Genomic DNA, 26,309 nt, shown 5'->3' with positions numbered 1-26,309 from the left:
AGGAACGAATCGCTGTTCGGACTCGCCGATTAGTCGAATGTTTAACCCACGCCCTCATTCCGCCGCCTCGGCACTGCGCTGGCTGTGAAGAATGTTCCATTATACACATAGGCGAGGTAACAAAAAGTTGCATGTTTTTTGCACAATATCTTCAGATTGTATTGCCTAACGCCTGTGAATGACCTCGAAACATTAAACAAAATGGCTTTGCTGTAATGATGAAATGTATTGGACTTTCCTATTGTTTTGTAGAGCACAAAAGTAGGTGTATTTTAACACAATATATACATATACTATATAATGCTGAATGTGGATATAGTTTAAAGCAAATATAAGTAAATTCCCTCGATATTTGTAACTTGTTAATCAGTTGTGTGCGCCAATCTCTAAAATACATGACATGACATAGCCTAATTTGAAATTTGAAAAAAAAATTGATAGAAAATTAAGTAACAAGTAGTAAATCAAAATAATTTTATTACAGTAATGTGTGTCCAGAAATCAAATAATTTATTTTCCACTGCGTACAGAAAAGAAGTCAAACCCATCAATAAGTTAACGTAGACTAACATTTAGAATAGACGTTATTTCCATTTTACATTATCTGTAAATCTCATTTTCCTACTTTGCTAAATATGCAATATTGTTACCACGGCTTTACTATTTTTGCAATTAACTTTTTGGCATGAAGTTGCAATAAAGTTATTATCGATCACTTCAGATATCAATCAACTAAAGACGCAATTTACATATCAATGTGCAAAAAGACAAGTGTTATGTATCATACATGTATCTTATCGCCTGCGGCAACGTTTAATGTGCGCGGGCCTTAAAAACGATTTCAACAGTTGTTGCAGAATCATCGAGATAACTATCACACTGAAAAAACAATAATACCAACCATCACTCGTTGACGGAAACCATGATCTCCTACATCGATATCGTTATCTAATCTAGTGTCTGCCACAGTTCTAACCCTGCTTGACAACCAGACTGGCGGGGGATTGCGAAACAAATGTAGGAATATTAACCATCTGATTAACATCACTGTCGACAGCTAGACTAGCGCCAGAGAAGGGAACAAGCACCAACGTGTACTTACAGGGGTCACCAATGTTTGGAGCCTGTCTCCGGTTAGTCCTAATGTAATGGGAAGAAGTTCGGTTCAGTTCAGGTCATCCTGAAGTAATGGGAAGAAGCCACGACCTTAAGCTATATTTTGTCGCCTTTTTGAAAGCTGGTCAGATTAGCAGTGGGGATGGTGATGGGTTGTAGCTTGTCTTGAATACGAAATACGGAACAAATTCAATGGCTTGCCATTTTGTCTGTCCTGTGTACAGATAAGAGCACATTTTAGTCCATTAAAGGCCATGTTCAATCGATTATATAAAGGACGTCCTCTGGTACCCCAAACCTTTGCGAGTGTTAAAAAAACGCATGGGGAACAAAATTTGATCGCATATCTGTAAACTTACATGTTGCCAGGAAGGCTGAAACACATGATTAAACACAGAGAGTATGGTACACCGAACAGTTCCCATTTTTCTTTCACATCTTCCCATTTGAATTTTTTAATAGACTTTGGTATTCTATTACTAACATTACCATTAGATTGCGTATATTTTTTCGTCATATGTGGTATAAACTTGCTCATTTTGCAACTACTTTTTAAAATTGACATAGTTTTATATATATATATATATATATATATATATATATATATATATATATATATAACAGTGACACAATGGTCGAGGTCGTCAGCTATGTACACAGCCATAAAGGCTCCATATTCTCCCGCACATATTTGTTTTAATGGCTTTCCCTTCACCCTGTCAAGTTGGCGCTTTGTTTACCTGGGTCACAGAAGGAGGAACAGGAAGTCAAGTTCCTATTTTCGTGACACGAACAACCATAGCCATGAACACCTTCGCTGTTGAGAAGTCATCTTGACAGGTGGTCCGACGTTGGTGAGTATGATGTGTGTTGGCATTTGCCCACTACTCTGTTTAGAAGGCTGACATGTCCGCTAGTTTGTTGTGTGGGAAGTGAACTGGTCATTGCGATTCTTTCAATAGTGTAGGCATCCTTCCATCTTTGCAGATGATGGCAGAAAAGGCAACTATATATAGTATGTATCTGCTAATAGGGGAGTTTCTTTATTATTATTATTTAGGATTTAGGAGGGTATGCACGGGGGGTGCTGGCAACGCTTAATCGTAAATCTAGGAGTGCAAGTAACGATTAACGCGTACGGTGAATTCAGAAAGACCAACAACGCTAAATGCGGATACATTCTAGTGCATTCTCTAGGACTCACTCACCTACATGTACGAGAAGTGGCAGACCCTTTCTGTCAAAGTTGCTGATTTATAAGGCATGACCGGTAACATTACAATTGTCTTGAACCTCGTGTAGTCACTAGTACATTTTTGTATATATGATCCCCGAGGGTTATCTGACGTTGCCTCCGTGGATCTACTCGTCACGGAGTTTACTGGTCTCAATAACAACGGTTAATGATAAATTCAGGATAACAAATAACGAGCTACGTAGAATTGAAACGTCATATAACACTACACGAGCAATACACCGATAACGCGTAACTCTCTTCATCTTGTTTCAAAGCACGAATGCGTTGCACGTGACCAATGTGATCGAAATGGAATATTTAAGAAAATGCACAGAGATTCCACGATAAACAGTCCCTAATTTGTCGCAACCTTACCATTTATTCCTTCAGAACCCAGGGAGAACTAGAACTTGTCACCAATCAATCAATCAATCAATCAATCAATCAGTCAATCAATCAATCAATCAATCAGTCAGTTGAACATATGTTACAGTTCTCCTTGAGATAAGGCCGCTTGCAAGCTACAGAAGTTGCGGAACACAAGGTACAACAGTAAGGGGAAACACTCAGTAGGCGGGAAAACGGAAGTTAGACCATGTAAGGAGAGGGAACCTTCGAGGGGATGAAGTCTGCTATCTCTGATGTGTAGCATCATTTTGCTTTTGTGTGGGATTGATGGGTTGTTCTCGAAAATGTTCCCTTTCTAGTTTGAATAAAAAATTCCCTTTCTAGTTTGAATAAAATCGATGAAACAACAGTCAGGCGAGTATACTAGTAGATAGAAGAATGTGACTTTTCCCTGTTCAGCGAAACATCAGCGCCTCCTCTGATCAAATAGAGTTCTAGTACCGTTTGGCGTTTGTCTCTTCTGATCAAATGGAGTTTCTGTGCTGTTTGGCGTTTGTCTCCTCTGATCAAATGGATTTTTGGTACTGTTTGGCGTTTGTAACGGGGGAATGGCTCGGGTCAATAGCTATGATAAAACAGGGTCTGAATTGTATTTGGTTGTTCACAGGGCCAGTCAGTCATTCCTGCCAAACTGCAGTACCGTAATCTCGGAAAACAGTTATCACCTTTTTCCATGCATACCCGGAGGCGGGCGAGTCAAAACAGTCATTTCACGTATCTGTATATCTTTTATCGCTATAAAAAGCTATTGAAATTTCTGGTATCATATGATCGTAACATAAGTTCCAGTGGTAAATCTTATGTATCATACTTTGTATATTTGCCGATGAAATAGTACAACTCTTGGTGTTAATGTTAATTTCTAACTTTTAAGCTGTCATTTTAAAACTCTTTCATACCCAGGTAGATCCTAGTACCGTCGCCATACCTGAAGCTACGCAAAGTCGAACGTCTTCTGTCCTGCCGAGAAGATGGCGCCGTGTGGAACATTGTACATCGTGCTTTTGCTGACCGACCTGCTTTCACTGACCTCACAGAGCCGTGGTGACGTCGTGGTTCTAAGTGAAAACGTGACGCTACGTGAGGATGTGGCAGTGGGCAGCACGGTTAAACATCTGAGGGATTTTGTTAACGCTAACGTTAACATTACAGAAGAAGGCAAGATAACAATATGGTCAGTTAACATCACCAAAGGTGATGATTTCAAACGGTTTGAGGTTAGTGTTGAGGACTTCACAATGATCGTTGCGGCGCCGCTGGACTATGAGTTGTTCCCGCGGTACAACCTTTCCCTGGAGCTGACAAATACTGGGGACAGCAGATTCTGGCACGTGAACCTCATCATTGTGGTAATGGACGTGTCAGGATATCCGCCGTACTACAACAAACGGTGTGAGACGCCAGTTCTACCGAGCAATAACATGGATGATAAGCATATGGTAATAAGCAATAATGGATATTTTAACATTATATATAACGGAGAAGAACGACCATACCCGGACTTTCTCCCGTCCTGGCGCAACGAAGCCGTGAATGCTGCCATGGACGGAGACTGTTCCCTTCGACTGTGTGTCGCTTTGGTCAAACTAAGTTCTGATGCATGGATTCTACTTCCGCAACTTGAATCACGAGAAGGCAGAATTGAATTCCAATGTCACGATAAACAGTTCAAAAGCAAAGGTAGCCTTGTAATTTTATCTATTTCCATCAATGATACGTTATTGCCTCCATTTACAGAGAGTGGCCAGTGCAACATGATAGAAGATTTCGGTTACATTTCACTTCTAGAGCTGTCTGAGATTTGGTCCACTTCGTCCTACTGGGTCCGGTGTGGCGCTAATGTGACGTTACAGGCAATCAACGGCTTCCTTATGCCATTTGAACTGGAGTCCATACATGAGTACAACATTACAGGGTGTCCCCAGAGCAGGTATGGGTTTTACTGTGACAAGGACTGTGTTTGTCAGAACGGGGCCCGTTGTCACGGCTTTAACGGTGCGTGTGAGTGCCGTCCGGGCTGGAGAGGAAGGGCCTGTGACATTCCCTGGCGTGAGGTCGTCATAATAGATTCTTCTGGTGATTCAGTCATCACGTACATCGGTACTAACCTGACTCTGACCTGCCTGGCTCCACACATACAGGTAGCAGACATGGCGTGGCTTTATCGAGCGAGAAACGAAGAAAATGACACAAAAATCATCGAAAAAGGGGCTGTGCAGAACAGTTCCATAAACTTTTATCCGGTCTCGGAATCTGTCAATGGTGAATATACTTGTGTGGTTAGAGCAGTAGACGGTGAAGCATTTCATGCACTTTTCGTCTTAAACGCCACTGAATGTCCTCCCGATCATTATGGGGAAGTTTGCAGCCAAGTGTGTAACTGTCAGTACGGAGGGACGTGTGACAGGTGGGAGGGTTGTGTGTGTCCTCCGGGGCGTCATGGAGGCAGGTGTGAGTACACCTGCGCACCTGGCAGTTTTGGTATGAATTGCAGCATGTACTGTCACTGTCAGAACAACGCCTCGTGTGACGCAGTCAATGGCACATGTGTTTGCGCAAAAGGACAGTGGGGTGAATTTTGCCAAAACGCTCCCACAGCTAAAAGTAATCAAATCATTGTCAAGGTGTTGGCAACTGTTCTTCCCTCCATAGTTCTCGTCGGCTGTACATGTGTCGTGATTATGGTTCTGGTAAGACGATGTTGTTTCAATCCAAACGACGCGGGATATACAAAGGTGGACATAGAAATGGAAACACTCTCACCATGGGAACTGGACAAGGAGAACATCAGTTTGGAACACATGATCGGTGAGGGAGAGTTCGGCCATGTTGTGAGAGGAAGACTGCGTGTGCCAGAAGGCTACGAGATTTTGGTCGCTGCCAAATGTATCCGACCAGACAGAATGACACCGACGGCTGCCCGTGACTTTCGCCGCGAAATGGACATCCTCGCCAGGATACACGAAAACAAAGAGGGACACCCGAATGTGGTTAAGTTTTATGGAGTCATGACGAAATCGGATCCCCAGTACATTGTGGTGGAGTACGCAAGCAATGAAGAACTGCGACGGTACCTGTGGGCTTTGAGAGAGCAGTATAAGACCACGGGCAATAGAAAACTGTTAGAACGGCTTAATTTTGCTGCTGATGTGGCCAGTGGGTTATCAGAGCTGGCACGTCTGAAGATCGTGCACAGGGACATCGCAGCTCGCAATGTCGTCATCAGCGACAGGAAGGTGGCCAAGATCGCGGATTTCGGGCTGTCGCGTGACGTTTACGTGTCGTCGGCGTACAAACGCACCAACCAGGGCGGGGAGGAGGAGCTGTTGCCGCTGAAGTGGATGGCCCTGGAGTCGTTACGGGACGGGGTATACACGTGCGAGAGTGACGTGTGGTCGTACGGCGTGCTGCTGTGGGAGATCGCCAGCTTTGGGGAGGAGCCGCGCTATGCTGGCGGCCCGATGCATCCGGACGTGTGTACACTGTTGGAGCTGCTGAGGAAAGGAGTCCGTCTGCAGCAGCCGGAGAACTGTCCGATGTCGGTGTACCGCATCATCAGGTCCTGCTGGATAGTCGACCCATCCAAGCGACCGACTCCTGAAGAACTGTGGCGTAAAATAGACCAGCTGAGGCCTCGGAGGGATGCTGCTCACCTCGTTAATCATAACATTTAAGACCGATGTAGTGTCTCTTGAAACAAAATCATATAAGGCGTCGTTTGTGGCGTATATAACTGGTAGAGTATTGGAGAGGTCCAGAGTTTGATACTTGTCGTGCCCCTGACGTTATGCCCTTGGGAAAGGCGCTTTACACGACCTTTACCCAGGTACAAAACGGGGAACCTGACTTCGGTCGGGGAGCTAAAATACTACCTTTACAAATACTTCATTTACTGTTTGTCTGTACTTAACTTTGTATGTGGCACAGTGACTGTTCAAATAAGGTACTAACTTGAGTGCAGTATCACATTATCCTCGTCTGTCCAAAAGCAAGAAAAAAAATCCTAGTAGTTATTTTGCCGGACATGTGAACGGCAAAGTCTCTGATGAACAGTCAGATTTTTGCTTTGATATGTCGAAACGTTAGGCCTAATTCTGCATATAATGAAGTTTTCATGAAATAACCAATAGCGAGTTAAGTTACGAATGTTCTTGTAGCACATCAGGCAATGACGTGTAAATATCAGGAAGGGTCTTGATCTTTTAAGACAAGTGGATTGCACGTTAACATATAGAAATTTGTTTGGAGACCTACCGGTATATGTTTGATTTAGTTGGCTAGTTTGTGATTTGGATGATAGTATTTGTTTAGCTTCATATTGAAATGTATTTTCATAGCATGCAAACATTAGGAAATCATACATTCCTAATCTATGGCAAGAAAAGCTTTAATTTGTACTTAAATATGCAATAAGTGCCTGATTTGCATAATGATACGAAGATGCCATAAATGCGCAATGTTAAATGATGGGAATTTCCTATCTGTGAGATGTACATGTATACGTTACTTTAAGATGATATTTAGACAAACACACTGTCACACACACGAACAAACACACGTAGAAAACACCAAAAGCAGCCCACACTAACGCCTCGAGCACACCGAGGTTCTAGCAAACTCCACGCTCTCTCCGTAAAAAGTATACCCATTCTCCTACGCAGAGGGACCACAGTCGTGTCAAAACTCCTTGTGTTTACCTCTGCTATCTTGTGCACTCAGACCAGTTAGGGACCGCCCTACTTATAAATATTAATGAGCTTGCCCTTATATGGGCAGTCAGCCGTTGGGGATCGGGCGTAGGAGGATGGAGCCATGTAATACGTAACATGATTGGCTGATAGCTTCCCAGCGGCCTTTACGAGACAGCTTGCGAAAACAAAAAGCCCAAGAAAAGCCTATTCTCTGATTGGTTGACAGCTGATTTGTGGTGACAATCATAATAACCACTGATAGGGTATGAGATAGCAGGGCCCCATAGGCTAATGCCGTTGGGGACCGGGCGTTAGGAGGATGAGTATACCCTGCCACTGAAAAAGCAAGGAAACTTGCTGCCCTTCGTGCTACTGGGCACCACAGGGGTCTGAGCAAACGAACGAGCTGTACCCAAATCTTCGGTACTGTCGCCAATTTTTGACATAACGCTGGTTCACCTTTATCCGAGGGTAACCTATATTCGTTGTTTGTACAAAAAACGTATTTAGGGATATAAAGTCGACGGACGGCGGTCTAAGATGGGAACATTTTGAAAATATTGCAAATTTGAAACCACTGTCAGTAGACTTAATCATCCTAAAAAAAGACAACGGATAAAGGTCACCACGCGGATAAAGGTGAACTAGCGTTACATACTAGTAGTTTCATTGGGACATAAGTTCTTTTTTTGCCTTTTCTGAGTAAAATGAGCAAAATATATGCACACTGGGGTGAGGCATGATAGTGTTGTGCAGTTTTAGTTTCCAGCTTTCTTTACGGGTAAACACCGTTGTACAGTTGTGTTTCACGGTTCATGACGTTCAAATCGCCGCGGAGGAAATTTCTAAGCGCCAGGTCTGCCATGTCTGCCTTACAATAGGTTTACGGTAGCGAATAAAGCGAACTGATATGGGAGAGTTGTGAAAGCGTCGTACACGATTTAGCTGTCTTGGGACGGAATTAACGACACTCCTGTCGTGGACCCTCGTTGACGGCCGCTTCTGCCATAGTCCTGCTCAATTCATCAACAAAGCAACGATAAAACCCTACGGCAAGCTTAATTTTGGCCACGCCTAACTAACTCGGCTACGTCATTCCTATCTTAACCAATCGCCCACAGTGACACTTGGAACCGTCTAGAACGACAAACCTGAAAGTTTAAATCGTATCTAGTCGTCGCGATCCTGTGCTTTTAAAGTTGTCAGCGGCATACAGGGTGCTGATCTCATGTCAAACGTAGGGAATACCGGAAGTATGGAAGCTTGTGTGATCTTCAAGGCTCTGGTGACCCGGGTATTGTTCGCCGCGTTCGGGCTGCTGTGTATCTGGCGGGTGTACACTGTCCGTGGGACCGCCACGTTCTGGCTACTCATGCTGGCAGAGGCTGGGCTGTTCGTAGAGACTCTCTTAACACTGATAGCCAGGAAAGGCAAGGAGTGGAAATGGTCAGTTCCGCGACTATTTGTTTCTTTATTTCTTTATTTATCACAGACAAAGATCACAGACAATTAATACAAGACAAACCCAGGCAGCTAAGCTGATATTGGGTGCCAGCACATACATACAATTACACTTGTCATGGAATACACATAAACTCAAATAATTAGCGTATACTTCAAGAAATCAAACAGCAAGATTAAGCCTAAAGACGTTATATCTCAGGTGTATCAAAAAGAGATTGTATCGCCCAGAACAGGAACAGATACCATTTCTGGGCGTAGTCATAAACTAAACTTTATGAAGCTATACATGTCCAACAAATCTTTGGGATTAATTCCTTGCTACTGCAACCGCAGCCTTTGATTGTTAAAATCCATGTTTGAACGCTATTCACAAATGAATTGTGAACATAGTATGTGTTGGATACGTTCGTCCTGCAAAGACATCGCGTTTTCGATGATAATGTGTTCTTGATGATAATTCTGACTACAAAGCAGGTTTTTAAATTTTTACCGAAAACAATTTGAACTTCAAGCATGTGTCGCGACACTAAAAATCCGTTATTGTTCGTCAGTAACAGGGGCCGCCCTAAGATGCCCGCTTTTTTACGCGTTCGAACTCACGGCGCTCCATCACTAGTTGCCAAAGAGTGGTAAAGTTTTGATCAATGAATTTTTAACACATTCATCTAGAGACCATACTTGAATAAGGAAGACATCCATACTGTTCATGAACCCTTCACCCTCCGCGTTACAACTGGCAAACACCGAGGACGTTATCGTGAATATAAATTCCGATTTGGAGCTGCGTTAGACAGTGCGCCCTAACTTGCCCCGCTTTTGGAATTTGCTCTCTTCGGAAGCTGGTGACGAATTTTACAAACATAAGTAAAAAGTCTAATTTTATGATATATTAGCTTTCTTTTGACATTAGAATTGTGATTGTGTGTGCTTCTTGTCTCCCGCGAGATGGGCTAAATCTTTCACAATACAGGTCGTGTTTTCATGGGAAATGGGCGAAATGCACTGAATGCGGCGGCCCGACTAACATAATCATTACGAAAAACGACAACGCCAAAATCACAAAAAACTCTGTGTACATATTGAAAACATATTTGACATCACTCTGTGAAGTTTCATTTTTATAGACGGTACGAATCATTTGTTAGAGTAACAAATCTTTTGGGCGTTCGCTCGTCTGCCACCTGCGGGGCCACATTCCCTGGGGAAAGCAACGGCGGTGATGCTTATGTTGTTTTTTCTATGGCCGGTCTTCTACTCAACAAACATTTGAAGACCAATATTTGTAGTGTTTTGTGAAGCTTTATTTCTTATTTGCATGACAGTTGTGTGGCTGTTTTTACTGGTTGTTGATTTATGGACACGAGCCACCAATACCTAGTAACAGGTGACCACAGTGATTCGGCGCTACCAACATTATTGTGAAAATTCTGTCTTAAAAAAAAAAGGTGAATATGTGTAAATATTTTTTAATAGAACAAAAGCTGTTTGTTTGGACTTGGCTTATTTACCTTTGTAATCATCATAGTCAGTGGCAACAAACACGGCGTACTTATGCATAATAAGATCAGCAAAAAATCAGGGCATCTTAGGGCAGGGCGCATCTTAGGGCGACCCCCGTTATATATACAACTCCTTAAAAAACACACAAAACAAAACCACAATTTCCTGAAGCAGCACATTGCATTAACATAATGTTACAGAATATAGCACAGATAACGCTAGCTTGCTTGCTTATACATTTATGCACTATAAATCATTTATAGATTAGATATTCTTAGAATTGTTAGATATTATTACTATTACCAACTCATGTAGTTTAACTGCTTTGTATGTAACAATTGACACACATACTATACTTAACAGTTATCGTGCAATAAAGTTCTTTTTCTTCTTCATTTATAACTTTTGAAATGAGACATTTGAAAGAAAATCTCTGCCATTTAAGGTGTTCTCTATCGACAACACAGGAGGGGGAGCGAGAGTATTCGCTGTAGGCTATTTCCAATGTAGTCCCTGTACACAGCGTTTACGTTCTGCATGAAGTTTTACCAGTTATTTTGTTCCTCGTCCCGTTCTTTACATGGGCCCGTCCGTGCCTTTCACGGTGATACATCATACAGTGGTGGTGTTGACAGTGTTTTAGACTCTCTCAATCGCGTGTTTCACGTCAGGTAGACAATACACTTTAACAATGGAGCAAATAGTTTGCGTGTCGGAGTCAAATACCATTTAGAGTTGTTCCTTTGAGAAAACAGAATAAAAGATTTAAAAAAATATTAAGATACCATAATTGTAAAGAGGACATCATTATAGAAGTTCAACTAAAATTTGTACAATTTCAACTTATATCAAATTTTATACAATCTATATACATAATTTATATATACTTGTATTGGATGATAGAGTTTTAGTAGCTTGTATGATACAAGATGGCGATGATGTATAACACTATTGTCTACGCCTCTATTTTGAATTGTTTTTTAAAATGCACAGTACGGTCCTTGTTCGGGTGATAGTATTGTCAGTGCACAACATGCCTCTCGTATGCGTTGCTTGGTTATAGTCAAAATAGTAAACAATCGTTGCATTTCTTCACCCAGGTGTCCTTTTTGTCTTTATGCACACCCCGGTACTGACCTTGCTGGGGTGACAGTAGAGAGGGGGAGGGTGGAATGTCTTGTTTATCAAGACTCTCAGTCTGCTAATATGTATTCAAATGACTTGGACCGAGTACAGGCCTCTTGTTGGTGGCAACATTTGTCCGTAATATCTTCATTCATTCATTCAATTTTAAAACTTGATAAATCTTACTTAGTTACGTATGTGTTATACAACATGATATGGGAGGTATTTTCAAGGGTAAATTTGTACTAAAATTGTCCTTATTTCATCACATACAAGAAGTAAAAATCGGTGTGTGACACCAAATGACCTTGACCTTTATCCTAATCTCCAAGCAGTTCCTCCGTGGCATAAGACAGTAACATAAACTGGGGAAGGAGTTTATCCGGCAGAGGAGTAAAACTGGCCGTGCTGACGTTTTGCTGTTGTTTTCCTGTTATTGACAAAAAAAGAAATCAGATGTCACAGAAAACACAATGAACTCTTGCAGCCGACCGTGACGGGATCCCTTGTCCCGCACGCCCGGGGGAAATCGCACCTTCTTCCTAATAAAACGCAGTTTCATTGTCTGATAATAGCCTTTGAGTTTTTCCGTCCTGCGGCAGATTCCGCGTGGCCAATTTTACTCCTCTGCCGGCTAAAGTCCTTCCCCAGCTTATGTTACTGCCTTATGCCACGGAGGAATCTGCTTGGAGATTACTTTATCCGTCACATTTCAGCATAGTCAGCACTGAACCATGAATAGCCAAGCAGTCTTTTGCGAATTCCGGGAACATTTGCGTGCTTTGTTATCACCATGAAAACGGAGATGCTGTTTTGGGTGTGTCTGTGTTTCCGGATATTTGTAGTCGGCATAACTCAAGAACCTCTTGGTAGATTGTGGGATGAGTGCAGTAGAGGTGAATACCATCCATATTACCTCATACAGAATACTTCCTTTATACGCCCTAATATTGCCTTTAAAGCCTTGTTTTTAACCGTGATGTCAAGGCGCACGCGCTAACCCTTCCGCCCCCTCTACCAGGTTCTCGCCCTGCGTGCTATTCTACCTGTGCTGTACCGTTCCTTCAATCTGGCTACTGGAGCTAGACGAGTTGAGGCGACGCCTGGCGGAGAAGACGGAACTGCAGGAGCCGTGCAGAAACATGACTGAAAATGTCACAGAAGGAGGTATAGACCAGAGGTTGAATCTACAATCCATTGGAATTGACGTAAGATATTTGATATTTAAACTATTTATAAAATATTTCCTTTTTAACGCTTTTCCGGTGAGAGCACAATCCCCAACATGACTAACATGTATACATGTAGTGGCGAGAAGCAGAACTTCAGTTTAAGCTGTCTGAGAGACATGGAAACGTAAGCAAAGTAACTACATACTGGTTGTGTAAAAAGAACTTTCCTATATACTATATTATACCAACCTGATGAAATTATTTTCGTCGGTAAAATATCGTTCCACACGACAGGCTGAGATAACGATCGAGAACTGGGTGGGCGCGCTGGAGCAGGCCCTCGTCATGCTCCTCGTCATCGGGAGATGGCTGCTTCCGAGAGGAGACCTGACACGTGACGAGCTATCTCAGCTCCTATTGGTCTACGTCGCCATGGCCGCCGACATCGTGGAGCTGTTCCAAGTCTTCGAAGAGGAGAGAGTCGGGAACCAAGACCGAGTCGTCTACACCGCGCTGGCGCTTTTTACCTGGAGCCTGCTGCAGTTTACCATCGTCCTCACCGTGGCCAGAGCCAGGAAGTCACGCCCCGGTGCGATACACGCGAGCACTGCTGACGGCAACTTCCAGAAGAGCTGTCAGGTAGCTTTTTCCTCTTCAGGTAGCTGACCAGTCTGGTAGTCAGGTAGCTTCAGTCAGGTAACTACTAGTCAGGTAGCTTCTTCATTTTGACTGGTATCTACCAGTAAGGTTGGTTCCCAACCCTCTCCTCTTCTTCAGGTAGCTTCTTCTTTCTCAGGTAGCTGAGCAGTCTGGTACTAGCCAGGTAGCCTCGGGTAGCTAAGCAGACTGGTAGTCAGGGAGCTTCAGTCAGGTAGCTTCTTTATTTTGACTGGTAGCTACCAGTCAGTTAGCTACCAGTCTGTTAGCTTTATTCAGGTTACTCGGGTAGCTACCAGTAAGGTTCTTCTTCTTCAGGTAGTTTCTTCTTCGGGTAGCTTCTCCTGTTTCTTCTTCAGGTAGCTTCTCATTTTTCTTCTTCAGGTAGCTGACGGGCAAGGACAACCGTCGCAAGAAGCCAACGGCGATAGAGCGCTCAAACGCCGCAGCACCATCCAGCGGCTCGCCGAGGAAGTGCAGGAAAGGAATCTGATCGTCTGCGGCTGTTGCCACCCTGACGTCTTCGCGATGGTCACTACCATCTTCATGCAAGACGGGCCATTCCTGGCCTTCCGGCTGTATCTGATCTTCTATGAGAGCGTTCTTACACAGGGCGTCCTCTTCTTCGTAGGGAAGAACACGCTGCTCATCGTGCTGCAATTCTACCGCATCGCCATCATCTGTTGCGGGAAAGAGGAGAAAAGTAGCCCCGGCCCCGCGGTAGGGATGGACTTGGATGAAGTCATCGTGAACTATGCCATTAAACAAGAAGAGACAGCTGAGGAATCAAATTATGACATCAAAGAAGAAGACGCCGCAGTCGAGGAATCTAAAAGCGACCAAGTGCAGTCATTGTAGGCAAATCCTCTCCTTCCACAACTGCTCCAAACAACGACTCTGGCTTAAGGGTCTGTGATGTACTCACCAAGAGGTCCGGCTCCGACTTTTTAAACTTATGTGTTTGAGGGGGTTTTATCGTGATTTTTATTTTGTGCTGTTTTATTTATGTCTTCTTCGCAATAAAGAAAGCAGCACAAAGTAGAAAGCCCGATATAAACGCTTAAAACACGTAAGAAAACAGCCGGAACCGAACTTCTGCTTGGAGAGTGCTGCGATGCGTCCTTCTCACTACGTCAGTGGCGGCCGGCCGTCACCAACCAATGGCGTCGGCGCTTACGGTCAAGCGGCAACGTGATTGGCTGGTAATCATCGTTCCAACAACAGGAGGGGTTTACCTGATTGGCTGAGCGCCGGTCAGTGCTGAATCGTTGGTTGTCCTCATTTTCAGCAACAAGGCTGCAAGCTTCCGGTTTTAAGGTTAGAAAAAAAAGATCAGCTCATTTTTTGGCACACCTTACTGTCATAACCCACATCACTGAAGAAAATGTTTTACAGTAATAACCATGATAAATTACACACATTTGCCTGTTTTTTTTTCAAATATTTGCCTTCTGCTTCTCAAAAGAACGTTTTACATGTCTCAAGAGTCGCGGTAACAGGTGTCTAAGGGGCTGCCGTGTTTACTTTGACGTCACTGGCGTAATTTAACTTGATTTCCTGGCGGCAGGAATAAATTGCAATAATCGGAGGTATGATCTATAAACAATAACATCAGGAGGGTGTATATTTCGTACAAACGTCTATATTCATCGAATGATACTGTTATGCATGGCTGAATGTAATCAGATAAGTTATGTGACATAAAAACTTTAAGACCATACAATGAAGCTAAGTTCAGAGAGTATATATTACTGTATGTAATGAGATCAAGCCTAGTGGAATAGGTAGCATGTGCGTGCTGACTAAGTTTAACGAGAAACTCTTTTGATGTCAAGCTATAGCAAAACATATCACATGGAAGGTATTTTTGGTAATTAAAACCAGATCTAACTCTCTCGTTCAACATGTAGGTAAAGACACTTACATTACATACATGTATATAGTGTGCTATAGTAAAAAACAGCCTCTTGTTACCAAATTGGGGATGTATACAATTTACATACCTGCAGTAGTCATAACTGGAGACTGACTGTACATAGACATAGTCTTGCCAACATACATGTATTTCTTAACGGTTAAGTACATGACATTGTACAATGTACATCTTGTTATGTGAGATTGTATAGGACGTCTTTTAGGCCTTAGATTGACAGTTGTATTACACAACTTCAACTAAGTAATACATCTGCATAACTACAGCTGACAATACGACTGTTCCAACACATTGTGAGATGATCTAATATATTACAAGGGTAAGGTGTACATTTGTTTGGTGATGTTGACAACTGATTGAATGTACAACAATGTCTAAAATCACAACATATTCAGGCTTTATTGATAAACAGCATTCATAGCATTTGGGCCAATAGCTCCCACAAAAATGTAAACCTTAATATTTTGACAGACATTAAGAAATAATTTGGGCATCTACAAGAGTCGCATTGACTAACAAATTCATTGTGTAGGTCATGCTGATGAAAAATTGTACTTGTTTCAATTTAGCGTAGAGTTCTGACAATTTAGCCCAGTGTGATCTTCTTGAAGTAAAAGCCTTATTCCTATGACAGACATTAAGAAATAAATCGGGCAAACACATTGACAAACGTATACATGTCATGCTGCAAAAATTATATTTGTTTCAATTTAACAAAGAGTTTTGACAAGTTATCCCAATCAGATCTTCTTGTAATGCACATATGTATGATGTATCTGATGTAATTTTAGTGTGATTATCTTTGTTATCTTTCTGTCATGTCCGTTATGTGATATTGTATTGATGTATTTTATGTGGAGGACCACTGGGAGAATAGCTAACTGAAGCTAATTGTGGATCAAAATAAAGTCAAGTCAAGTCAAGTCTTGAAGTCTAATAGAATTACCAAAGTCTTATATATGTTATGTATGCTTACTGTGTATTCTGTATATCCCATGTTGCAATTAGCCCTCGGGCAAGAATTTGCAAATAAACTTTCTATTAATACTGCAGTAGTTTCTCCAAACATCTTCACTCTGTTTGCCATTCTTTGAAGAAGTCGTTTCCCTTGTTGTCGACAACGATGAAAGCCGGGAAGTTCTCGACTTCGACCCTCCAGACGGCCTCCATGCCCAGCTCGGGGTACTCCAGAACCTCCAGTTTCTTGATGCTGTGTTCGGCCAGCACCGCAGCAGGGCCTCCGATGGACCCCAGGTAGAATCCGCCATGCTTCTTACATGCCTTGGTTACCTGATGAAGAAACATTTAACAAAATTTAAATGTCAAAAGATTAACTCTATCATGTATATCATGCCAACCCGACCAAGTTTATCGCAAAAAAGAGCAAAAGGAAAAAAATGTTTAATTCAAACAAACCGGGCAGACAGTTGATTAGCTGTTTTAATTTCTGACAGTGCCGCACACAAGCGAGCTAGTTTCAACCATTCATACTTTTGTATGGAGCCCCGGGCCGTACTGTAAAATACGGACTAGCTACAACACCAAAATCAAATGTAAACATGGCCCGGATATGATATAAATACAGATACAGTTTGTGCTGGTAGCATTTCCCTGTATGTCCTGTACATGTATAGATACACTACGAACATGTACTAATAGCATATCCATGTATGTCCTTTACGTGTATAGATGTAGTGGTAGCATATCCCCGTATCTCCTGTGCATGTACCTGCTTACTCCTGTTGCCCTTGGCCAGCATGACCATGGACCCTCCCTGCTCCTGGAACGAGTCCACGTAACTGTCCATCCTGCCGGCAGTGGTGGGGCCCAGCGAGCCGGAGGCGTAACCCTGGGGACAGACACACACTATCACCTTCACACACACTAACCTTCACAAACTATCACTCATACCGTAATAACTGTCTATCCTGCCGGCCGTGGTGGGGCCCAGCAAGCCCGAAGCATAACCCTGGGGAGGGACACAGAATTACTCACACTTCTTCTCAGTAAATCCAGGGTTGGACAAGTCCACTAGCCCTATCGCCCTGGGCAAGTGAAAGTGCAGCTTGGGCAAGTGCATTTCCTGGGCAAGTAAGTTCCATGAGTGAGATTTTGATATACTTGTTACTTTTCATAGTCAGGGTAACACCTGAGTGACGCAGAATGGCAGCCGCTCCAGACCCTTGCAATTTAGCCCCACTTATCGTAAGCTCCTCGCAATTCAGCCCCTGGCTGCAAAGTGGTAGTAATCAGCCTGCCCAATAACAACAACAATACCTCTGGTGTCTTGGCAGGTCCAGCGTAGTACACAGGGTGGTCCTTGAGGTACTGTGGCATGGGCTGCCCGCTGTCCAGCAGCTCTTGGATCTTGGCGTGGGCGATGTCCCGAGCCACGACCATGGTGCCGCTCAGACTCAGCCGCGTTCTCACCGGGTACTGGCTCAGGATCTTCAGAACCTCACTCATTGGCTGGTTCAAGTTGATCTGATCAACAAGAATGTCAGCATTAAATATGGCAAACTACATGGAGAATGTATTACTGTTACAGTAATAGTTTCATCAGGTTGGTACGTCACTGAATAAAGAGACACTTCTTTACACAACTACTACAAAGCATTGGAAATAAAGCAGTGGTTGTGTAAAAAAAGTCTCTCTATCAAACGTAAAATAGACTGTCACTCGTTGGCTGGTTTAAGTTAATCTAAATAACAAAAAAGTCAGCATCAAATCTTTAGGCTTGAGTTGTGTTTAATCTAATTAGGAACATCAGAAGAGATTTGAAATATGGACTACAGTTAAGATGTTTAGAATTAAACCATGTTCCTGTTCAATTTTGAGGCAGAGTTAAACTTGCAGCACCTGCACCACCTCCCCGCTCAGCTGGTCAGTCTTGATCTCTGGGAGGTACTTGGAGGGGTCCTCCTCCAGCTGTTCCAGAAACACGCCGTCCGCTGTGATCTTTCCTAGTGCCTGATGATGAAGAACAGGGACAGGTCAGCAGATGAATGTTTACCAACAGTACTTTGACCCGTAGTATCAATAACAGTTTTATGTCATACCTGGGCCGCGATAATATTTGATTGTTCCAGGCCGGGTGATAATTATCTGTATTACAGAGGCTTCTTACACACGCTTCCATTGATTCCACGCCCCCCGTTGCTATTTATGAAATCACACTCTGGTGGAAGCGAACAGAGTTCATTTGGATGAATTTTTCTTGAATTGATGTTCCAAGAATAAGTTGTTGCTGTTGGTTGAAACTGGGTTGGATCGAAAAAAGTTTGGTTAAAGGTTTCTGATAAAAATTATGAAGAATCACCTGTCTGTCTGCGGAGCATGAGACACCGATTCCCACCGGACAGGACGCTCCGTGACGAGGCAGTCTCACCACCCGCACGTCGTGACAGAAATACTTCCCGCCGAACTGCGCGCCCATTCCCATCACCTGCGACAGCTTGTGCACCTGTTCCTCAAGTTCTACATCCCGGAACGCTCTTCCATGCTCGTTTCCTAAAATGTGTGTAGTCAAAAGAGAATATTTTTTCATTTATTGGTTTGGCTGTTCAGCACGCACAGCCAGGGCTGCCCAACTAGCCTGTGCTTTTACAAAGGGCTAACCCTGTTGACAGAGACAGAGACAAGACAAATGGAATTGGACAAGGACAGGAAACTTAACTATCAATAACAATTATTCTATTCTTAAGTGCATAAGAAGAGAAACTATACCTGCATTTTTCATGCAGGTAATAAAGATAAAAAGAACTTTTATGGTGTATAATAATAATAATAATAAAAAGAAAAACTTAAACACTTTATTGAAATACAATAATCATTATTCAATCTCTACAAATTGACAAAAAATTGAGAATTACTTCCGTAAGTTTCGGCTGACATCCATCACTCTTCTTCAGCATCATTAGAATGACACAGAAGAAGAGTGATGGATGTCACTCAAAACATCCGGATTTGCCTAATTTGGCAATTAAGTTTTAAAACACACCATGCACCAAATTCATTTGATAATGCAATAAGAAGCCATGGAACAAAACTTGAGAGTACATGTTTGTTTCTTTGTTTGTTTGTGAGCACATTACAAAAACTTCAGACCCTGACTCACCTGAAGTGGGCAGAGAGTCCAGGTACTTTGTGGAGGCCAGCTTGACCGTTTTGAGTGTCATCTCAGCAGACAGTCCTCCCACCACGATGGCCAGGTGGTAGGGTGGGCAGGCAGCTGTCCCTAGGGTCTGTACAACAGTGGAATATATTTTTGTCATGTCCATCATGTGATATTGTATTGTGTATTTTATGTGCAGAACCACAGGAAGAATAGCTAACAGAGATCATGTCAAGTTAATTGTGGATCCAAATAAAGTCAAAGTCAACTATCTAAAACCACATGCAACCAAAATCTTCTTGTAACAGTGACTTTATCTAAGTGTAATTATACCTCTTGCCACTAGATGGCACTATGATAATAGTGCTGTCCCAGAGGTAAATGAGGCTGCACCCCCCTTGTCATGACAGCGGAATGATACTTCATTATTACAAAATGTACATGCTACAATGATGTAGACTTAGCTACTTAGTCTAGTAAAGGAGCTACACGTATTACGGTCACAATACAATTATTATATTAGAATACAAATGCATGGAATTTCAAAGAAATTTCAGTTTTTTTTCTCATTCATTCTTGAAATTCAAAGAAAGAAAATGTGTCAATGAGTTCAGGAAAATAAGAAAAAAGTGAAAAACAAGAAATCATTTTTTGGTTGTGAATTCTTGTTAAGACATGTATTGTCTTTACATAAAGATTTCAAAGTCTGGTGAGCACCTTGATTTTTTCATCGATGAACTTGGTGAGTTTTTCGGGGTTAAGAAGAGCCTTTGTCTGCTGGTACAGGAAGGTCTTGTTGGCCGAGCCCCCGCCCTTGGCAATGAACATGAAGTTGTAGGTGTCGGAGCCCGTGGCGTACAGCTCAATCTGCGCCGGGAGATTCGTCTTCGTGTTGGCTTCTTTAAACATGTCCAAGGGTGCCACCTGCCAAATTATCACCACTATTAGAATAGTATAACTATTTCATTTCATTCACTATAACTATTATAACTATTTCATTTCATTCACTATAATTCAATTTGTCATCAAATTCTTGTAAAAATACTTCAAACTTAAGTTAAAAAGATATATATATATATACTCATTGCTAGTGGTGCATACCTAAACTCATATTTAGGTTCAGGTCCGGATTCAAGTCCAGCAGTTCAGGTTCAGGTTCGGACTTTAAGTCCGGACCTGAACCCATCATTGCATATTATGTGCACTAGAAATTTTTTTTGAGGGGGAGGGGGGGTGGTGCATATAAAATTGCATTGTTATGAATTGAAATGCAATGTGAAAAATACATGCAAATTATATACAGCCAGTGTAAACACGAAAAGTTTCAGTGCAAATTTCACTGTCTATGGAAGGTTTTAAATGGTTTAGAACAAAAAAAGGGAATATAAGTGACAGATTGCTTTTTGCAAGTCCGGACTTGGCTCCGGACATTCAGGTTTTTTTTTGGACTTGGACCTTGGACCTAAACATTTTAGGTCCAATTCCAAGTCTGGGCTTTAGGTACGCACCACTACTCATTGTTGTTAGCGTGTATTACCGTGTAACTGAAAACATTAAAACTTGCAGAAAAGGAAAATTTACAGAAGGACAAAGATTTAGACTTTTCTCTTTGATCACACACATAAAGTACAAAATAAGGTGATCAACAGAAAATTATGATAACAACTTTGCAACTGACCATACAATGTTCAATTCATAATTATGAGTACCTGAGTTTCTGTGTGTAAGTGTTGTAGACTTACCTGTGAGTATCTAAGGTTCTTCTGTGTGTAGGTGTTGTAGACTTACCTGTGAGTATCTAAGGTTCTTCTGTGTGTAAGTGTTGTAGACCCCTCTTGCCAGGTGTTCTTCATCATTTCCATCTGTCCACACATACTGGCCCTTCTTACCTGTTCATAAAGGAAACAAATTTTATTTCTTGGTTCCTAGATTTTTCTAAATTGAAAAAAATGAAATGATGTGGCATTCTACTAATAGGCACGCAGCAACTGCTTGCACATAATGTATTTTTATACCAAATGTTTCGTCTGATTTTATCATCATCATTAGCTATTTTGTTGAATTATTCTTCATGTATTTAATCATGCTTTAAAAATGTAAAAAATAAAACATTGGAAGATTGAATGCCTATTTTATATAATTTTTAAAAAACTTAATGTCATCCGTCTGGTCCATTTATATTCTGCAAAAATCCAGTAACACCGAATTAAAATTGGTGTAGCCGAAACTAAAATGAGTCCATGATGTTTAGTATCATGAAATAATCCCATCATTACTTTCTTTCTTAATCAAACATGAATTAACATGAAAGACCAACACACTTGATGTTTAAAGAGTAGGGGTGACCCTGTGCGCATGGCTAAACACAGTTCAACTGCAGGAAAGCCACATTGCACAGCTGGCTACTTGAAAAAGCATCATGCTTCAAGAAGAGTATACGAGTCATTCTTACCCATGATAATGGCGGTGCCCGTATCCTGACATCCTGGCAGCACCTTGGCAGCCGCGATATTTGCGTTCTTTAGAAACTCCATGGCGACATACTTGTCATTAGGGGACGCCTCGGGGTCGTCAAGGATCTTTCTCAGTTGCTATGGAAACATATGAGCCACATATTACATCACAATCATTGCTTTAGTAGACATTAGAAATACCTACATGTATGCAGTGCCAAGTTCTTCTGCACTAACCTGCACACGTATTACATGTATGTGGTATCATAAGAGCTTGTAAAGCATAATATACTGTTAATCTTTAAATTTCTGCAGTGGTGCTATTTTCAGGCTTTTGGGGTGACCAATCCACCAAGAATATTTGCCCTTGTAGGACTTCTATGCTACAGTACTGCAAACCGCAAATCTATTCCGAGGACCACAAAATCCTTCTCTCTACCACCAAACAAAACCACCATGAAAGTATTAAGTGTAGCTCTGTTGTTTATTGGTTATATTTCCTTTGAAATATTCTCTTCACTGTGACTCTGATGTATGAGACTGAAACGTTACAACAGCCATGATGATAACAATAATAACAATTATATATATAATAATAATAACTTTATTGTGATATAACTTATAAGGGTTACATATTCTCACAGCCAAGTGAGCAATCACCTGTTTTGCCCCCCCCCCCCCCCTTCATTGCCATGATAAAGTTTAATAAACAAAGTTTACATAAACAATTAGACAAACGTGTTCTCACCGCCAAGTGTGCGGGGCGGAGCAGATGTGCGATGTCCACCATGGCCTCCTGGGTCAGCAGGGTCAGAGCCTCAGGCTCCACCTTCAGACAGGTCTTACCCTGGACCTCAAACGTGGACACATAGTCACCTGGACAGGGAGGACAGGGCAGTTAGCAACAGGTGTGTGGGGCTGCTGGGGCACATTTACATGTATCATTCAGTTAGCAACAGGTGTGTGGGGAACATTTAAACATCATTCACTCAGGCTTCACCTTCAGACAGGTCTTACCCTGGACCTCAAAGGTGGACACATAGTCACCTGGATAGTAGGGAAGACAGGGCAGTTAGCAACATCATTCACTCCATCCTCCTACGCAGGGACATCCAATGGCAAAACCACAGGTCTGTCCAAACAAGAACCTCAAACATGGTCACATGGTCACCGTAACAGCAGGGAGGACAGGGCATTTAGCAACAGGTGTGTGGGGTACATTTAGTTTTTTTTAAGTTAACCCTCAAACCACCGTAGCTTTTTTGTGACGTAGATTACCGTATGGGGTCAAAACTGACCCCAAAACGTTTTGTACAAATACAGTTTTTTGTGATTTGTATATATGTATAGTTTCATTAATATATGTGGGACAGTCTGACATGATTAGGTGACAATACTTTTAGCTCATTATCATAATTTATGCAAAACATAATGAGGACCACATTTTGCACCAACGCTATTCAGACCGGGAAGGAGGTTTTTTATACCTGTACCAACTTCAATGCCGTATAGCGTCTGAATAGCTTATGCTAGGGCCACCAAACTTGGTAATGTTTTAGAAAATGTTGATAGCAAACATTTTCAGTGAACAAAGTATGTTCATTATTTTTCATGTTGCCATGGCAACAGAATTCTGACAGACATATTTATTACGAAATTTTCTAATTTTGTATTAAACATTTAAGTTTTAAGCTTTTCTTAGCAAATAACAGTTGTTTATCACATCTTATAAAATTCAACGTTAATTTCATGACTCAATATTCATATTTTATGCTAATTTGATGACGTCAGCAGTCAAAATCCAAGATGGCGGCCGATATTACCTAGATGACGTCATAATGTCGTCATATGACATGATATTGGCACAAAAGTTGTTACAATAATTTTGGCCTGCATGTACATCATTCTCTGAAAATTTCGTGATCCTACGATAAGTAGTTTAGGTGTGGGTCACAAAAGTTTGTTAAAAAAAATGCTGGGGTCAGTTTTGACCCCACTGGACCATGCATTCACTTTCTAGGATAACTTAATAAACAATGAGACAATCTCGGTAAAAACGTATAAGAAGTTATAGGATATATATACAAACAAACTCCTGGAAGAAAATTTGTTTTCCATCTGAAATGACATAATGGCACGCATTGATATACGCCTGGGGTCAGTTTTGACCCCATACGGTGGTTTGAGGGTTAAACATCATTCACTCAGGTTCCACCTTCAGACAGGTCCTACCCTGGACCCTGCGTGGATTGCCCCAACACTAAGGGGTGTTACCCAGTAACCATATACAAGAACATGAACCTCAAACATGGTCACCTGGACAGCAGGGAGGACAGGGCAGTTAGCAACAGGTGTGTACATTTAAACATCATTCACTCAGGCTCCACCTTCAGACAGGTCCTACCCTGGACCTCAAACGTGGACACATAGTCTCCTGGACAGTAGGGAGGACAGGGCAGTTAGTAACATCATTCACTCCATCCTCCTATGCAGGGACATCCGATGGCAAAACCACAGGTCTGTCTGAACAAGTATCTCAAACATGGACACATGGTCACCTGGGCAACAGTCATGTAAACAACATGGAGGGCAGGGGAATCAGTTTATTCATTTGTTCATTCATTCATTTGTTCAGTTATTCATTTGTTCCTTTATTTGTTCATTTATTCATTCTTGCATTCATTCATTTGTTCATTCATTCATTTGTTCATTCATTCATTTGTTCATTCATTTGTTCATTCATTCATTTGTTCATTTATTTGTTCATTTATTTATTCTTGCATTCAAATATTCGCTCACTCATTCATTCTTTATTTGTTCACATGCTTTTTCACTCATTTACACTCACTAACTCATTCACATTCACTCCCTTACTCACTAATCAACATACACTACACTGCACTGAATATAGTAGTTATAACTGTCCAGATCTATAACATTATAAATCAATGAAGGAAAGACATCCAGGTAAAAAGATCATAAGGTGAATACATATTTTGATAAATTTTATTACCTTTTTTCTCTATTTTCACCTAATCTTATCATCATTTGTATGTTAACACGATTATAATTTACATCACATTTCCCACCTGTGAGTTTCCTATAGGGAGTGTCCAGGGGTTTCTCAGGCTGAAACACGTCCTGGTAGAAGAAGGACTTTGCGTCAGGTGCCGCAGCTGTTGCCTTTGCCCTGGTCAGGTGCGGCAACAGCTGTGTCCTGCTCAGCAGTCTACTCAGGTGCCGACAACCCAGCATCTTGGCGAACAATCTTCGTGACCCTGACAAGTGCTAGCTTAAAAAGAAAGAAAGAAATAGGAATCATGGATGGTAGACTTTACCCCGGTCCCTCATATGAATGATTTAACTTTAAACAAGCAGCTCCTTGATTTAAAGCATTATCACACATTATACGTGTATTTAGGCGCCGACGACCCAGAATATTGGTGAACGATCTTCGTGACCCTGACAAGTGCTTAGAGCTTAAAAAGAAAAAGAAAGAAAAAGGAATCGCGGTGGCAGACTTTGCCCCCTCATCCCATACTTTTAGAGCATTTTGTTCACAGTATTTTTTTCATTCTAAGGCCACATTGACTTGACTATACAGACGACATCCAAGCCAACGATTCAATTTTTGTACCTTTGCATAAAAAGCTTGCGACCATATTAGCTTTATTTTTTGCCGAACATTTTTTCCGCACACCTGCATCAATTTTGCAGTGGCAAGTCTAGCCTGGGAACCATACCATCGAGGCGCTCGGCGGTGTAGGGGTGACCGCCCGTACAGTTAATTGGTACAGGCCGGGGGAGTTCTTACGGGGTTAGATTAATTTAGGGCGGGGTAAACTCAAAAGGCCGGCTACAAGCTCTATCGGCGAAATCTCAAAGGGCAGCTAATCAGACAGGCTGACAGAAGCAGGTCGGTGCCGGGTAAAGCTCCCCAAAGCCGACCGCGGAGAATGGTACCCAGGCTATGGCAAGTCAGGATGCCATCCATATTTATTTATAATCACATCAGTATTGCCCTACATATAGAACCTGCACAAATACACACAGGCAGATAGACATACGGACGAGTACAGCGGCGCAGTACAGTGACAAACATGTGATGTACAAATATGCTCACGATCGATTTTGAAAGTCCCAAAGAAACGCCCCCCCCCCCTCCTCTCCAAAAACAAGGTCATCATTTACAAACTTCCTAGCACAATGTTGAAGCAAGTTCAACATCAACTATTCTTAACTGTCACCTGGGCCTGGGTGCCCTATATAGCACTACAAAGCTGCAGTTTTGTGCTATCGTTTGATATTCTGCTCCAAAATTCGATAAATGTGCGCACCTTTCTTTGCTCGGATCAGCTGTTCGTCATAATCTGACCTACAAAAGGTCAAAGGTTAAAAAAATATTACATTGTAAAAAGGGAGAAAAAAAGTTTAGATTA

General features: G+C 41.9%; 3 protein-coding genes across 4 annotated transcripts; 2 read left to right on the top strand and 1 right to left on the bottom strand.

Annotated features, from left to right (window-relative positions):
- The first annotated feature begins 5,508 nt into the window (after positions 1–5,508).
- LOC118430959 (tyrosine-protein kinase receptor Tie-1-like) lies at positions 5,509–6,435 on the top strand. Its single transcript, XM_035841989.1, has one exon. It carries the CDS (start codon positions 5,509–5,511, stop codon positions 6,433–6,435), a length of 927 nt encoding a protein of 308 aa, XP_035697882.1.
- A 2,114-nt stretch (positions 6,436–8,549) lies between these two features.
- LOC118430958 (transmembrane protein 26-like) lies at positions 8,550–14,228 on the top strand. Its single transcript, XM_035841988.1, has 5 exons — positions 8,550–8,898; positions 12,563–12,749; positions 13,008–13,371; positions 13,514–13,536; positions 13,755–14,228. The coding sequence occupies exons 1-5, from the start codon at positions 8,681–8,683 to the stop codon at positions 14,226–14,228; spliced, it is 1,266 nt and encodes a 421-aa protein (XP_035697881.1). The 5' UTR covers positions 8,550–8,680.
- A 1,455-nt stretch (positions 14,229–15,683) lies between these two features.
- Positions 15,684–26,271, bottom strand: LOC118430850 (fumarate hydratase class I, aerobic-like). Of its 2 annotated transcripts, none has more exons than XM_035841883.1 (12): positions 26,215–26,271; positions 24,960–25,165; positions 22,619–22,746; positions 21,870–22,008; positions 21,206–21,306; positions 20,135–20,341; positions 19,421–19,547; positions 18,623–18,813; positions 18,163–18,273; positions 17,581–17,787; positions 17,033–17,152; positions 15,684–16,593 (listed from the first exon to the last, which is right to left on the bottom strand). In XM_035841883.1, the coding sequence occupies exons 2-12, from the start codon at positions 25,123–25,125 to the stop codon at positions 16,375–16,377; spliced, it is 1,716 nt and encodes a 571-aa protein (XP_035697776.1). In that variant the 5' UTR covers positions 25,126–25,165; positions 26,215–26,271; the 3' UTR covers positions 15,684–16,374. The 2 variants fall into 2 exon arrangements, with proteins under 2 accessions (XP_035697776.1, XP_035697777.1); XM_035841884.1 differs by having other exon boundaries at positions 24,960–25,160; positions 26,214–26,257.
- Positions 26,272–26,309: the final 38 nt, after the last annotated feature.

Source organism: Branchiostoma floridae, chromosome 14 (genome assembly GCF_000003815.2).
Source record: "Branchiostoma floridae strain S238N-H82 chromosome 14, Bfl_VNyyK, whole genome shotgun sequence".
NCBI classification, from domain to species: domain Eukaryota; kingdom Metazoa; phylum Chordata; class Leptocardii; order Amphioxiformes; family Branchiostomatidae; genus Branchiostoma; species Branchiostoma floridae.
Note: the sequence above shows the minus strand (reverse complement) of the source record. Positions and strands in the feature narration are given on the sequence as shown.

Coding starts and splice junctions, on each gene's coding strand:
- LOC118430959 (XM_035841989.1), top strand. CDS start 5,509: ATGGAAACACTCTCACCATGGGAACTGGACAAGGAGAACATCAGTTTG.
- LOC118430958 (XM_035841988.1), top strand. CDS start 8,681: ATGTCAAACGTAGGGAATACCGGAAGTATGGAAGCTTGTGTGATCTTC. Junction 12,750..13,007: donor TACAATCCATTGGAATTGAC/GTAAGATATTTG, acceptor TCCACACGACAG/GCTGAGATAACGATCGAGAA. Junction 13,372..13,513: donor GGTAGCTTTTTCCTCTTCAG/GTAGCTGACCAG, acceptor TTTCTCAGGTAG/CTGAGCAGTCTGGTACTAGC.
- LOC118430850 (XM_035841883.1), bottom strand. CDS start 25,125: ATGCTGGGTTGTCGGCACCTGAGTAGACTGCTGAGCAGGACACAGCTG. Junction 17,153..17,580: donor GACCTGCCAAGACACCAGAG/GTATTGTTGTTG, acceptor GTCTGTCCCCAG/GGTTACGCCTCCGGCTCGCT. Junction 16,594..17,032: donor AGGGCAACAGGAGTAAGCAG/GTACATGCACAG, acceptor TTTCTTCATCAG/GTAACCAAGGCATGTAAGAA.